Source organism: Ricinus communis, chromosome 4 (assembly GCF_019578655.1).
Source record: "Ricinus communis isolate WT05 ecotype wild-type chromosome 4, ASM1957865v1, whole genome shotgun sequence".
In the NCBI taxonomy this organism is placed as follows: domain Eukaryota; kingdom Viridiplantae; phylum Streptophyta; class Magnoliopsida; order Malpighiales; family Euphorbiaceae; genus Ricinus; species Ricinus communis.
The window spans coordinates 29,783,545-29,797,474 of NC_063259.1; the positions used below are offsets into that span (position 1 = coordinate 29,783,545).

The 13,930-nt window shown below is 36.4% G+C and overlaps 3 protein-coding genes across 4 annotated transcripts; 1 reads left to right on the forward strand and 2 right to left on the reverse strand.

Moving 5' to 3' along the window:
- Positions 1–103: 103 nt before the first annotated feature.
- On the reverse strand, positions 104–5,683 carry LOC8258305 (ABC transporter B family member 28). The gene is made up of 16 exons (XM_002510803.4): positions 5,170–5,683; positions 4,793–4,980; positions 4,681–4,704; positions 4,486–4,587; positions 4,177–4,267; positions 3,653–3,753; positions 3,412–3,462; positions 3,158–3,286; positions 2,705–2,767; positions 2,346–2,625; positions 2,041–2,189; positions 1,841–1,930; positions 1,296–1,430; positions 1,157–1,213; positions 968–1,024; positions 104–806 (listed from the first exon to the last, which is right to left on the reverse strand). The coding sequence occupies exons 1-16, from the start codon at positions 5,552–5,554 to the stop codon at positions 570–572; spliced, it is 2,139 nt and encodes a 712-aa protein (XP_002510849.1). The 5' UTR covers positions 5,555–5,683; the 3' UTR covers positions 104–569.
- Positions 5,684–5,842: 159 nt separating this feature from the next.
- On the forward strand, positions 5,843–9,900 carry LOC8258304 (post-GPI attachment to proteins factor 3). Of its 2 annotated transcripts, XM_048372775.1 has the most exons (6): positions 6,190–6,299; positions 7,162–7,299; positions 7,546–7,807; positions 7,912–8,108; positions 8,869–9,056; positions 9,276–9,900. In XM_048372775.1, the coding sequence occupies exons 3-6, from the start codon at positions 7,553–7,555 to the stop codon at positions 9,560–9,562; spliced, it is 927 nt and encodes a 308-aa protein (XP_048228732.1). In that variant the 5' UTR covers positions 6,190–6,299; positions 7,162–7,299; positions 7,546–7,552; the 3' UTR covers positions 9,563–9,900. The 2 variants fall into 2 exon arrangements, with proteins under 2 accessions (XP_048228731.1, XP_048228732.1); XM_048372774.1 differs by lacking the exon at positions 7,162–7,299 and having other exon boundaries at positions 5,843–6,299.
- A 321-nt stretch (positions 9,901–10,221) lies between these two features.
- LOC8258303 (dehydration-responsive element-binding protein 1A) lies at positions 10,222–11,492 on the reverse strand. The gene has a single exon (XM_002510801.4). The coding sequence runs from the start codon at positions 11,374–11,376 to the stop codon at positions 10,672–10,674; it is 705 nt and encodes a 234-aa protein (XP_002510847.2). The 5' UTR covers positions 11,377–11,492; the 3' UTR covers positions 10,222–10,671.
- Positions 11,493–13,930: the final 2,438 nt, after the last annotated feature.

Below are 13,930 nucleotides of genomic sequence, written 5' to 3' on the forward strand. Positions count from 1 at the left end.
TATAACAGTCTTCATTTTTAGTCATATCATCTATTGTATAATGATATTTCACATGTTCTATAGATTAAAACTTGAATTAAATACCAACAACCAAAACAACCCAGAAAAGAAACACCATGGCTATAAATAACTGAGAATCAATGCAGTAATTGCCAATAACCATTACAATTATTACTATCAACAATTGTTCTGAGAGAAAACTAACAATAATCCTTGAACTCTAGCTATCTGTAATATCTTAAAATCTCATCTGTTCAACAATGAATAGGCAGCATCATGCCCCTCTTGTGTTAAATAATCTCCTATAACTTAACACACAATAATGTCACTGATTATCAGCAGAAGCTCTTCCTCACTTTAAGCTCTGCATCACTCCTTGGGCAACCATTTTCCCACTTCTTTTAAAATGCAATGTTTGGAGTGTCTACACAACGGGAAAGAAAACTCAGGGCAAAAGCACAACAAGAACTGTGTATGAAGCAAGAAGCACCATGGAGTCCAATTAGAAAACTAAATACCAACTTGCTGAATATTTCTTCAACTATTAATAATGTATTGCAATTTCAATGTCACTCAAATGCCAATCTTTGAGTGCCAACCAATGATGCATATTGACCCTTCTTAGCCAACAACTCGAAATGGGTACCCAGTTCAGCAATCCTCCCATCTGAACAAAGTGCAATTTGATGGGCATTTTGAACAGTGCTTAATCTATGAGCAATCACCAATGTTGTCCTGCCCTTCATCAAATGGTCAAGAGCATCCTGGACCAGGCGTTCACTGACTGCATCCAATGCACTAGTTGCCTGCATTAAGGAAAAACAAAAGAAAAATTATTGCAGATTTGAAGGAGGATAGCATCCAAAATGTGATGTAGAAAAGATATAGCTTGAAGAAATTATTATGATGTCGATGCAAGATACCAGATATTTATATATACGCATAGAGAAGCTAACGAGGAGCTTACCTCATCGAGAATCAGGATTGGAGCATTCTTGAGTAGGGCTCTTGCAATCGCAATTCTCTAAAGAATGAAGATATAAAAATAAAATTCCATTACTGATCTTTAAATCCTACTCCTACCCCGCCAACAAGGAATGAAGATCAGAAAAACAAATCAACTACTTCTCTCTCCCTCCCAACAACTACTGCATACCTGCCTCTGTCCTCCACTCAGTAAACCTCCGCGCTCACCAACTGAAGTGGCATAACCCTTTGCAATCCACATAAAGTTTCAGCATGCAATATGAACATTGTAAATTTAATATAAAAGGCACATTTCAAAGACAATGAACCTTTGGAAGTGAAATTATAAATTCATGAGCATTAGCAGCTTTGGCAGCCTTTATTATGTCATCCTTGGATACATTATCATCTGGAAGACCATATGCAATATTTTCTCCAACAGACACTGAGAAAAGAACAGGTTCCTGTACATAGAATATACACAACTTATATCAGATATGAAATTATCTGATTCGAGCCAATGTCAGTTCAATGCTATGTCTCCATAAGTATGTCAATTGACTTTGATAAAAAAACCAAACATGTATAAATAAATTACGTGTATTTAAATTGGTTATGCAAGCAGGTATTTTGATGTATCTGCAATTGACATCAATGGCCACCGAATTTCTCAACCAAAAGATAGTCCAATGTCAAACAAAGCTCAGTAATGATATTTCAAAATAAGTTCAGTTGCTAAGCAATGAATCCCTTGGTTTAGAGCTAAATCAATTGTATTCCAGAATAATAAATGGTCAGCTTGCAATTATTAACTAGGAAACTGCTTGCTAGTGTGTTCAAACAGAAGATCAGAACTGGACATCCAGCTACTTACTTGATTCACTATGGATACTACTCGAGCCCATTCAGTTTTTTCAAATGTCCGAACATCCTCTCCAGCAACTGTTATCTGACCTCTAGTAGGCTGCAAGAATGACAATTGCATAATGAATTTCCACCCATTCCTGATGGGAAGAAAACGAATAACAACTTGCAATTCAACTTTCAAGTTACGATTTTGAAAAGTAAACAAACCTCGTAAAAGCGTGCCAATAGCTGAACTATAGTACTCTTGCCTGCACCACTTGAACCCACCAGAGCAGTCACAGTTCCACGTTTTAGTTTCAAATTAAGACCATTCAGGATTTCCACGTCAGGTCTCAGAGGATAAGAGAAATGCACATCTGAAGAAGAAATTGAGGACATCAGTTGGCATTATGAAATGAACAGTATGAGATACAATTAGCTCATATTGTAGGATCATTAAATCATAACAAAGGTGTAGGGAAACTTGTAACTGTACAAGTGAAAGAAATTAAATAGATTTGCATCAATTAAACCTTCAAGATTAACATCGCCAGACCAAGCATAGGTACTCAGGTCACTAGCTGATTTCAAGGCAGACATGTAATGCATGTTTAAATAGTTATTCTTCCCACTATAACCACTAACGAAAAATAATTTAATTATCTCATCATGCTTTTCTTTGTCCTGAATTTGTCTTTCCAATCCATAGGCGAGGGCTTCATCAATTTCTACTCCAGAAAGAACAGAATTAATTCGCTCAACAGCAGCAAATGCTCCACGAAGATCTCCAAATGTATTAACTAGTCCTTGGACCTGAAAGTTTTTATTACATGATGGAGTATATTGAAGAGAGAAAGCCATTATAATGTAAAAAAAGTAACATAGGACTCACACCAAAAGTTAACGTGAAAGTATATCCAATAAAAGAAGCAAGAGTTCCAACGGAGAGTTCCCCCTGCAAGCATTATTTTGAATGAATACAGGAAAAAAAAAGTCATATAAGTTTGGCATAAGAAAAGTCAGCATGTGCAATAACAGACACTAAGATGGTAATAATCAGGAAAAAGAGATCACAAGAGTCCATGATAAAGAGACCACAAATTTGCTTTGGTTTTTTCCTTCCGAATCCTTAGAGATAATGATGCTTTTGCTTTTCCTGTTGAATCTTAGACATAATGAAAATTAACAAAACAAATAAAATTCTGCAAAGTTTGATAATTAAGAACCAAACTGCTGAAAGGTAGAACTATCTCTAGCAATTTCCTCCTAATACCACATTTTGGTGAGTACACAGCTGGAGATAGATGGCATTTGAATGAGGCAACCACCAAGTAGAAATGCTTACCGCCTTTACTTTGCTACCTCCAAGACTATATAAAGCCAACAAAGAAACATAGACAGCAACTCTTGTCAATGATTCATTCACTGATTTGAAGGTGCCAAGTTTTATGCCACTACTCTGATACGCAAGAACCTGCCAAATTCCTTCATATAAATGCTAAGTGCATGGAAATGATCTGTATAACTCTGTAAGAACATATATGCAGCAAAACCAGCAGTGCTAGCGATAACAGTTTCGAGACATCACCAAGGTCTCACCTGGCTACCAAACATTGACATTTGGCGCTTTTCGCCACCAAAGGATCTCACCTGCAAAAACAAAAAACACTATGTCAATTATCATGCAAATATGTTTCCCACTTTACATCACAGCCTCACTCTAATGTGGAACAACTAGCCTCACTGGTACACAACAATTGTACCTTATTCTAAAACAAAACTATGTTACATAAGCTATAGGCAAAAAAAACATGTATGGCAGAGCATTGCAAAGACTTACAGTGCGAATAGCAGAAAACGTTTCTGTCACACAATCAGACATGGATGCTTGGACCATTCCATGAGCTTTAAAAACAGGTATAGTTGACCGCTTGTATATGGCTTGACAATAGTATTCTAGTTAGAAGCAGGTAACAGAACACAGAGTACTAAAGAAGGAACAAAAAAATAAGGCATTATAAGTTTACTAGGGTAATTGAGTTGAATAAAGCAAGTGCAGGAGAGAAAAGTTTAAGTATTTCTCTATGTCAAGAAATATAAATGTTTCTGAAACACTGACAACAGAAGAAGCAATGATGAACGCCAATTCTAGGCCTCGCGTCCTAGAAATTTATCAGGGTTCAGATTATTTGCAAAACCGGATAAAAGATTAAGTGGTGAAGTTTGAAATAAAAAATTAGCTGCGCCATTTACAGGAAATTTATTCATCATGCGGACAGACTATTAAATACCAAAAAAAAAACCACTAAAATAAAGCAGAGTGGAGGCACTAGCTTAACAGAACCCCAAAGCACAAATACTTACCCACTAAAACAGACACACTCAGCATTAATATGCCTAGAATTGGGGCCAGTTGAGGGGCCAGAGTGAATAGTATGCAGATAGTCCCAATAACCTGCAGAAAACAAAGAATACGGGATATGTAAAACATCAGCACTTTCTGGCTGCACAATCATGCATGGCAATCTCATAAGAGTTTAGAACAGACCATGTGAATAGCAATCAAATAAAAGTAATTTAAGCTTGCTAAAAAGGTAGATGCAGTCCATCTAAACAAGAGATGAGAACCTACTACATGATTAGGCAATATAAAAGCTCACTTTAGTGGCTTGCCTCAGAAATTGCCCTAAATCCGCGATCCCTCGACACATTTTCGCTGACGATATCTTTAAGCGAACCCATTTCAGTCGTTAACAAAGCACTCAGCTCGCCAACCTGCCAAGAGTAAAACACCAAAAATGTCCTTACAAAGAAATTCTTAACTTGCACTGAATATAACTTCTCAAACCAATCGATACAGCTACAAACCTTGTATCTATCAAAAAATTCCACCTAAATAAAAGAACAAAAATGTATTAAATAATATATAATTAGCATTTAAAAAGAAAAAAAGTCATAAATTTATCAAAAAAGATTGTACCTTTTGAATCAAAACTCTCCCGAAAGTATGAGCTCTTAATGTTGACATTACCTTCTCCCAGACAGTGTTCATATTTACAATAAATATCACAGTAAAAATCGGTTCCAAAGAGTATACAATTGCAACCTTAGTAAGTAACCTCCATAAAGGCTCTGGCCTTGCTCCAATCAGCACTTCAAAAAATCGGCCTACACCAATACAACAAAAAATAATAAGAACTATAACTCTCAAAAAGTCATACTAAATATGAGAGATTTCCGTTGTATTGAAGAATTATAAAAAAAAAAAAAAAGCACATTCGAAAATGTAAGCTATGAAGCTAAATAACTCAGTTAAAAATGGAAACGATTGAATCTATGGGTTTTTTTGTTTGTTACCTGAAAAAATAGGTTGAGAGAGGGTACAAGTAGTGCAAGCGACAAGAGACATAGCACAAACTGCGAGTCTTAGCTTATGATTAAGCAAAAGACTCCACAAAAGCCCCCAGCTTATTACTTTAGGCGACTCCTGCACCTTCTCGCTCGTGGCATCAGACGCTTTGACTTTCGGCTCAGGCTCGCCGACAGTCGGTGGCCCTGAGACGTAGGCGCAAGGAATTGTGTGGATTTTGGCACTCCATCGTATCGCGTTAGATGATTGAGTTGGCGGGAAATGAATTAATCGCCTCTGTTTTGTATTTGATGGACGAGCGTGACAGTTAGATGGTAGAAAACGCGTGGAATTGGCCTGGAGTAGAAGGCCAGTACCAGTTGCAGAAGCCATGATGTTTGTTGTTGCTGTTGATGTTGTTGGTGAGGCCTGCAAAGAGGGACAACCAACCAAAGAAGGCCAGTACCAGTGGTAGAATCTCCAATTATTTGGTCGAAATATCCGTACTATATAATCGTGCCTTAGGATTGGTCTAATTTAATTCCTCTGCCAAACGACACCGTATGGATGGTTATTTTAGTTGAAGTTTTTAAAAGGGGCAGTTTAGTCACATCATTTAACAGAACGAGTATATACGTGTCGTCTTTTCCGGGATCAACTCGTCACGAGATTCTGGTCGCTGCCTGCCCCATCCAAAAGAAAAAAAAAAAAAGGAAAAAAGTCTTCGATATCCGTAGCTCGTCGCCGCTCTCTCTCCCTCTCCAGCTGCTTCTCTGTGACGAGTTGAAGTTGAACTCGATTCAATCTCAATACGAGCTCAGTGGCAAACACGCAAATACGTTATTTCTGATGCTTCCTTCTTCTTCTGCTTCTTCTGCTTCTTCTTATTGTGTGCGTGATTCCAATTCCATGGAGCCCTATCTATCACATCGTTCTGGCTCCAACTTCGTTTTTATCAGCCGTTGATTTTATAGAACTCTTTTAAATTAAGACAAAATCTCTTACCTGTTACTTCTTCTTTTTGCGAGTTTTCATTGAATCGAATGGCTCAGTTTCATTGGATTCTGTTTTCTTTGTCACTCGTCTGTTTAGCGCGTGGTCTTGACGCAAGTGCTGGTGATGCTGATCCGATTTATCAGTAAAGCTCTCCTTTAAGTTTTAACTTTCATTTATGTATCTTGCTGTGAATTTTATGTAATCTAAGCTTTAGCAATGATACCTGGAGTGTATATATATATATATATATATATACCAATTTTATTTTTTTTAGTTCAATCTTTAGGCTTTTTGAGCAGTTGACTTAGTTGTGGCTTCTACGATACCCTTGTATTTTTCTTTCTTTTATGGTTATGTTCTTGTAATAAATCCAAGGATAGAATTGATATATGATATGTAATTGCATTTTTCAGCAGGTGAAACCATGTCTAGGAAGTTTCTTGATGGCATTGATAGATCAAAGTTGAATATAGTTCTTAACTTAATTTGGGTGTGGACCATAATACCACTGTTATGAGGAGAAACAAACTTTTGAAGCAACTAAAAAGAGTTACTATAAATGTTTCATTTTTGAGATTGAGATTGAATTTAGGGCCTACACAAGCATATCGCCTACTTGTACTTTCATATATTTACTTTTCTTGTTGCACCAAAAAAGAGCAACATGTTTATAAATACAGATATTTATGCACATGTTATAGAATTCAAATGTTTTTGCTGTCATGGTCTTTTGTACATTTGTGGTTCTGGGCTGTGCAGGAGTATCATAGGTGAATTACTGCAAATAAAGAATTCAAAGATACACCTTACTTGTATATTAAATCTTGAACTAAATGGAGTTGACTAAACAAATGAGCAGAGTGTATAGCTCATTTATGAGAATTTGAATTAATAAGAATCGGATCTTATTGGGTTTGGTTCCGGTCATTACCAAAATGATTAAAACTAGTCACTTGGGTGATTGACCTTTACGAGTTATGCTCTTTAACTTTTGTTTACTTCAGCAACATTGGATCTCAAGATTGTTACTTGGCATCTTATTTCTTCATACACCCACCTTATGGGTATGTTCGCTTCTTATGCCCTTCACTCTGGAATGGCCACGCAGCTGGGATGCTGGTTTAGCGTGTTCAAAAGTCCAGGCTTGATGCTTCTCTTATAGATTGTAAAGTTAACTGTATTAGGGCCGTTTTGAAAGTAATGTAAAAATAAAACGACTTGGGTTTCTAAAAGGTGATTGGAGGCATGATTAATTAGAAAGCATTTTTGTAGGAGATAGCCCTTATTCACGTACTGTTCTGCTCCTAGTGGTTTGATTTTTTCTACAATTATTATCAACTACTAGTCTGTCGGAATTGTTGTTATATTAATGATTGCTCATTTATCAGGGCTTGCATGGAGCATTGTGAGAAAACTGGATGTGCAGGTGGAAAATGCTTCCAACATTGTAAGTTCTCATCTGATGGAAAACCTATTGACGGACCATGGTATCGGCAAGAGCCTCTCTACCTTGAATGGAAACAATGGGACTGTCACAATGATTGTCGATATCTGTGCATGCTTGATAGAGAGGAAGAAAGACAGAAACTCGGTGACAAGCCAGTCAAGTATCATGGGAAATGGCCATTTCGACGTTTATATGGAATCCAGGTTCTTATCTATAACGTTTTATGTCATTACTTTTTTCATGTACCCCACAACTGAATTGGAGATGTGATCCAGTCATCTAGAGTAAATGTTGTTTGTGAATGCAGGAACCTGTTTCTGTTGCTCTCTCTGCACTCAACCTTGCCATTCAGTTCCATGGTTGGGTATCTTTTTTCATCCTTGTATATTACAAGCTGCCATTGAGGCCAAATAAGAAGACTTATTATGAATACAGTGGCTTGTGGCACATCTATGGGATCCTATCAATGAATGCTTGGTTCTGGAGTGCTGTTTTCCACAGTCGGTAAGCAGTCATTTTACAAGTAGATAATGGGAGAGAAAAGGCTCAAGCTTTCTTCCAGTCTTCACATATAACTTTCTTATTCAGCAAAAGTTTTGTGCCTGGATTGTAGGAGGAGGAAGAACAATTTTGACCTTTGTTTCTAGAGTTCTGTTTGCTATTACGTCTATATTCGCCTCACCTTATATCCGTCTCTGTATACTAAAACCAACTAGTAAACATTAAAGTGAAGAAAGACAGAGTTCGGCACTGGTACTTATGATAACTAGATTGTGAGAGAAACTCAGAGAACTGGATGTTGAATCTCCTATTCGTGATAATAATTATTGATTCTGATTTTATTAAAGGTAGCATATGTTTTGCAAAGGAACAGGTTTTCTAGAAGTTTCAACATTAGACTATAGATATATGTGTGCTTTTACATAAATAATGTATGCACTTGTAAATTCAAATGCGTTATGCAACTCTCTGTGTAGACGCATAGAAGCCACTGTCCAAGTATAATCTAAATGAGGGATTCAGAATGGGAGAATTTGGGGATATAACCTTAGCATTTTTGCATAAATGACTGCTGCAAAGCTTGAATTTGTTCTCCTCTTGTTGAAAGCCTAAAGCTTGTACATATTCTGTAAGCTATGGCCTTTATATGTATATATATATATATATATATATATATGTACACACCTCCTTCTCCTTATAATTTTTCATGATGATCTTCATCTTTTATTTTTATCTGCTATGTTATTCTCTGAATTGATTGCAGAGATGTTGAGTTCACAGAGAAGCTAGATTATTCATCTGCTGTGGCATTACTTGGTTTTACCTTTATTCTAGCAATACTGCGAGCTTTCAGCATTAGAGATGAGGCTGCAAGAGTCATGGTTGCTGCTCCTGTGATAGCATTTCTTACAACACATATCATGTATCTGAACTTCTATAATCTTGATTATGGTAATCCTCTCTCTATTATCCTACATGCTATAGGATGAACTATAATTAATCCCTATTTAAAAATCTTATTATGAATATCATGCTAAAATAGAACTAAAGTAGAAAAGCTTCTCTGATGATTGAAAGCAATATCAACAGAACATGTTGGAAATGTCGTGTACTGGCTAATGTTGTGCGCTCTCTTGTGATATGGATTTACATGGTTCAACTCCTTTGCAGGCCTCAACTTAAAAGTGTGTACAGCCATGGGAATAGCTCAGCTACTCATTTGGGCAGTTTGGGCAGGTATCACTGGCCATCCATCTCGGTGGAAGTTGTGGGTGGTGGTTGTAGGAGGAGGTCTTGCCATGCTTTTGGAAATATACGATTTCCCACCGTACCATGGATTTGTTGATGCTCATGCACTTTGGCATGCAAGTACCATCCCATTTGCGTATCTTTGGTGGAGATTTGTTAGGGATGATGCTGAGTTTAGGACATCATGTCTCCTCAAGAAAACCAAGTAGCATTTCTCTACCCAGTGTTTGCAGTAAGTGGATGGTGGATTGTGTCGAGCAAAATTGCAGGCTCAACTATGTGTCAAACAACTAAAGCCGTTTTTTTCCTGCATATTCATCTTCTTCTTTTTTTTTCCAGATGGTTACACATTCAGTGTCATCTGTTATTTCCAATGAAAATGCGGTATACATATTCTGTGATGGAACTCAAATTTTGAGATCAGTTGGCCTTTTTTTTCCTTATAAAGGAACCAAGGCTGCAAAATCTTAAGTGTGAACTGTGTTTCTGTTTATGATTATGGTGATCTGATCGATGTATAGAGTCGATAACAAATTTATCCTCTTCACCAGAGATGTGAAAGAATCCTGTTCCATATTGTGTTTCTACTTTTTGTTTTTCTTTTTTTTTTTTCTTCTCTTCATTATCATATGACTACCAAAAAGGTAGCAGGTAGTTCTTTTTTCTTTTTTTAGTTCTCTTATTGGAGTTTTGATATTATTTTTTGTTCATCTAAACAACGGTTACAATTGAAAATTAAATGAAATTACTAAAGCAGTAAAGTGCAGTTCTGCTTGGAGCTAAGGCTCACGAATGATAGTCCAGTTTTAGGGCTGGCCAAAATTGGGCCAACCCTACAGTTGTAATAGCAAAAATTAGAAAGAGAAGGAAAGATAAAGAGTACGTTTCCATATCATTTTTAGAACTGTCCTGTTTCGAAAACAAGTTAGTACATGGTAGCCACAGAGTTGGAAGGTGGAGTATGTTCAAAGTAGGAGGGCTGGATTGGAAATATGCATAATATACATTATCCGAACTTACATACCAAAAGCTTCCCCATCAATACGTACACTGGCCTCTCTAAATTCATAATATGTATACATATATAGCAAATAGCATATGGTTTCACTTAACCATAATGCCCAAATCACTAACTTTCCATAATACATCTCTTTCAGTCTTACGCACGCGCAAGCCCTTTGTTCTTCGAGAAACATATGACCGTACTAATCAAAAAAATATTATGTACGGAACAATAATATAGTACTGCTTCTTAATCCTACCTTGCCTGATGGATGATAAACACTTTGATTTAGACTCTTAAACCAATAATATCCATTTATATAGAAAAGCTCCAGAGAGACACATCTGTTGCATCATCTGTTTCTACCTCCTCCCTATTCTCTGCAAGGCAATGAGGCGGAGACAATAGCATGGCCTTTGCCATATCTGTTAGCAATCCAGGCATTCCAAAAACAGTCTCCTCATCCATATAAAACACGTTCTCCGAAACCACCTCTTCTGATGGTGTCACCGCGTTACTTTCCTGCTTTGACTCATCCCAAGGAAACCCTTCTGTCTCCATTGGCCCAAACGCCTTGGCGGCCTCTGCTGCCGCCTTTTGAATATCCTTCGGATCAATAGAAGCTGGTACTGGGAGCCGCCAAGATGAGTCAGCAAAATTCAAACAAGCAGACCTTCCTCTAAGAGCTAGTGCCGCCACATCATGGGCACGGGCGGCCATTTCAGCGGTGGCGAAAGTGCCCAACCAAATTCTTGATTTCTTATTGGGCTCTCTAACTTCACAGACCCATTTCCCTGAATTCCTCCTGCGAACTCCACGATAAACGGGATGTCTGGTCTCTCTAAACTTCTTTCTGCCTGCACGCTTCTTGGGATAACTGGAAGCTAACATGACTTCTTCATCAGAGAAATTAGCACGAGGAGCACTTGTACCATCCGAAACTGGAGAACATACTAAATTTGACCAGCAAGAATCAAACCCAAAAGGAAGTGGGTCAGAAAAGTGAGAGAAAACATCCATTTCTTTGATAAGCTTTTTTAAGTGTTGTCAGCAAGTGAAGTGAATCTAATTAAGTGTTTGATTGGGTATTTTTGGATAGATAAATAATGTAAATGCATTTCCATGGGTTATATATGATAAGTTATAAGGGGAAAAGATCGAAGGTTTTGTGAGGAAACGCGAAAGAACACGGAGTGTGATGATAAGGAGCCAGCCTGGTTATCCACGCAATTAACATAAGGGATGGGAAACAAGTGAAGTTGGACTTGGAGTGGGTCTTTTTAGTGTAACAGCTGTTGTTAGAGGGGACAGAAGTTGATGGTTTTTTCATGGATTGACACGTGTGATACTGACCTCTTCTGGTTTGTGTTGTTTCACTGTTTCTCGAATTTTTTAATGTCTGTCTAAGTAAAAATAATAATAATAATAATTTAAAAAATTGCATCTTTAGACTTTAGCTGTCAGAGTCAAAGGGTCAGTCTCAGCGGACAGTTTCAGTTTTTTCCGTTCCTATTACCGGTATGAACGTGTCAATTACTCGCCGATATTTGCACCCTTTTACCCCCTTTCTTCTTTTGAAAAATCTCAATAATCTCGCAATAAAAGAAACTAAAATATTATTAATATTTTTATAAATAATTTATCATTTATAAGATAATTTTAAGCTTATTATTTAAGTAATTAGTTATACATTTCAAAGAAAATTAATTTTATTTAAAAAAAATTTACAACGTCTAGATTTTTCTAATTTGTATAATAATAAAAAAATAAATTTCAAATAAAAATTGATATTTAAAAGTAGACTCAACTAAAAATTTATATTTATTAAAACTATTTTAATCTACCATTCAAAGTCTAAAACTAATTTCTCTTTAATACGGTTTTGATTTTAGTGAAATCAATTGAATCTTGAATTATTTTTTTATAATTTATCTTATTTATTTTTTTTCAAAAATTATTTATACATATTAAATCATATATCTTAATTTTTTTATATATCGACTTTAATAAATAGATCACAAGTATATCATTTGGATCCTAGTGAATCAAACCCTATAAACGAAAAACAATTTAATTAAGAAGGTAATATATAATTTTTCTAAAATGAACAAATTAAAAATAATAATAATAATAATAATATTATTATTATTATTATTATTATTATTTATTATAAAAGAGTTGAAATGGGAGAGTAGTAGATACTAGAAAGTTCTTGGGAAGGTAGTACAGTACAAGGGAAAGAGGAGGCACATAGAATCAAAGGACAACTTTTTTTAACAGTGACGTCACACACACTTCCCAAAACACGGTTGACAGTTAATCCAACTGCCATCGCTCCCATCCCCATCAACTGAGCAGTGCGTGAAATGCCACGCAAGCTGAGCTGCGTTTCTATACGCGGAAACGCGTGGACCACGTGCGTTTTAATCCACATCCCACACCCGTTTGTACCGAAGATTTTCACAAAATAATTTAATAGAAAGTTGATGTTCCGATTGGGTCCCGCTCCCTCCCACCCACCTTCAATATTATTGTTTTCTTCGACGCCAAATTATAGTTTGGAAGTAAGTGAAGAATGAATAATTATAGGAAGTTAGTATGGAAATTGAGAAGCGTACGGATTAATAGAAAGCAAGAAAGAGTCCGAATTCAGTTTGTTTTATCATCCAATACACAAGTGTCAAGAGCCAAACCTGTTGGACACCTGAGGCCGAGAGTATTTTATTATATTTGTTGATACATAGGAGAGTTGCCCCAAACCTGTCTTTTTCATAATGTTTGTGGTTGTCCGTGTCAGTTTGCTAAAAGCCTAAACAAGCGACCTATCGTATGGAAAAGGGGCCAGTTCCACCTTATATAGAATTATAGGTCACCAGAATTGGGTCATAGTCCAAGTCCATAATCCAATAATATGTTTTTCCCGTATCCAATATCCAATAGGCAATAGGCAATACCATGTCCTTGTAAAATACATGCGTATTGTTATTGGCTCAGCACCATGCATTTGTGTATTTATAGTCCAATGGCAACACAGTTATCCTCTTCGCTATCATTTCATTCCAAGTTCAGTCAGTTTGGCACGGTCACGAGCACGACTGAATAGGCTGCGGACTGCGGCTACGCCCTAGTTAATGGCCAAAATACATTTGGATAAAAATGCCTTTTTATCTCTTTACTTCTCTCAACTCTCAGTAATTCTTCATTATCAAAGATGATTCTTTGCCATTTTCTTTTCTTCTCTATGTAAATGGCTTCATCTCTCTCTTGAAGAAAATAAAATTTTCCGGATCCAAATTGATAAATTCTCTGGATTAAATCTAGCAAGAAAATCGCAAAAAGCCTGGCCTTTGAGTTGCAAATAAACTAAAGCCAATTAGGCTTAACATTTTTTTCTTTTGAGAAAGTCATTTTAGACTTAGCTTGGTTGATCTTTTCACTCTATAAAGAAAAGAAATTGAGTTTGATTTGTTTTATACATCATTTTTTATGGAAGTAAGTCAATTTCTGTTTTTTCTACAAATATTTTATCACGAGTGTTTGTCTTTGAAGAGAGTGAAGTTGGGTACCAGAAACA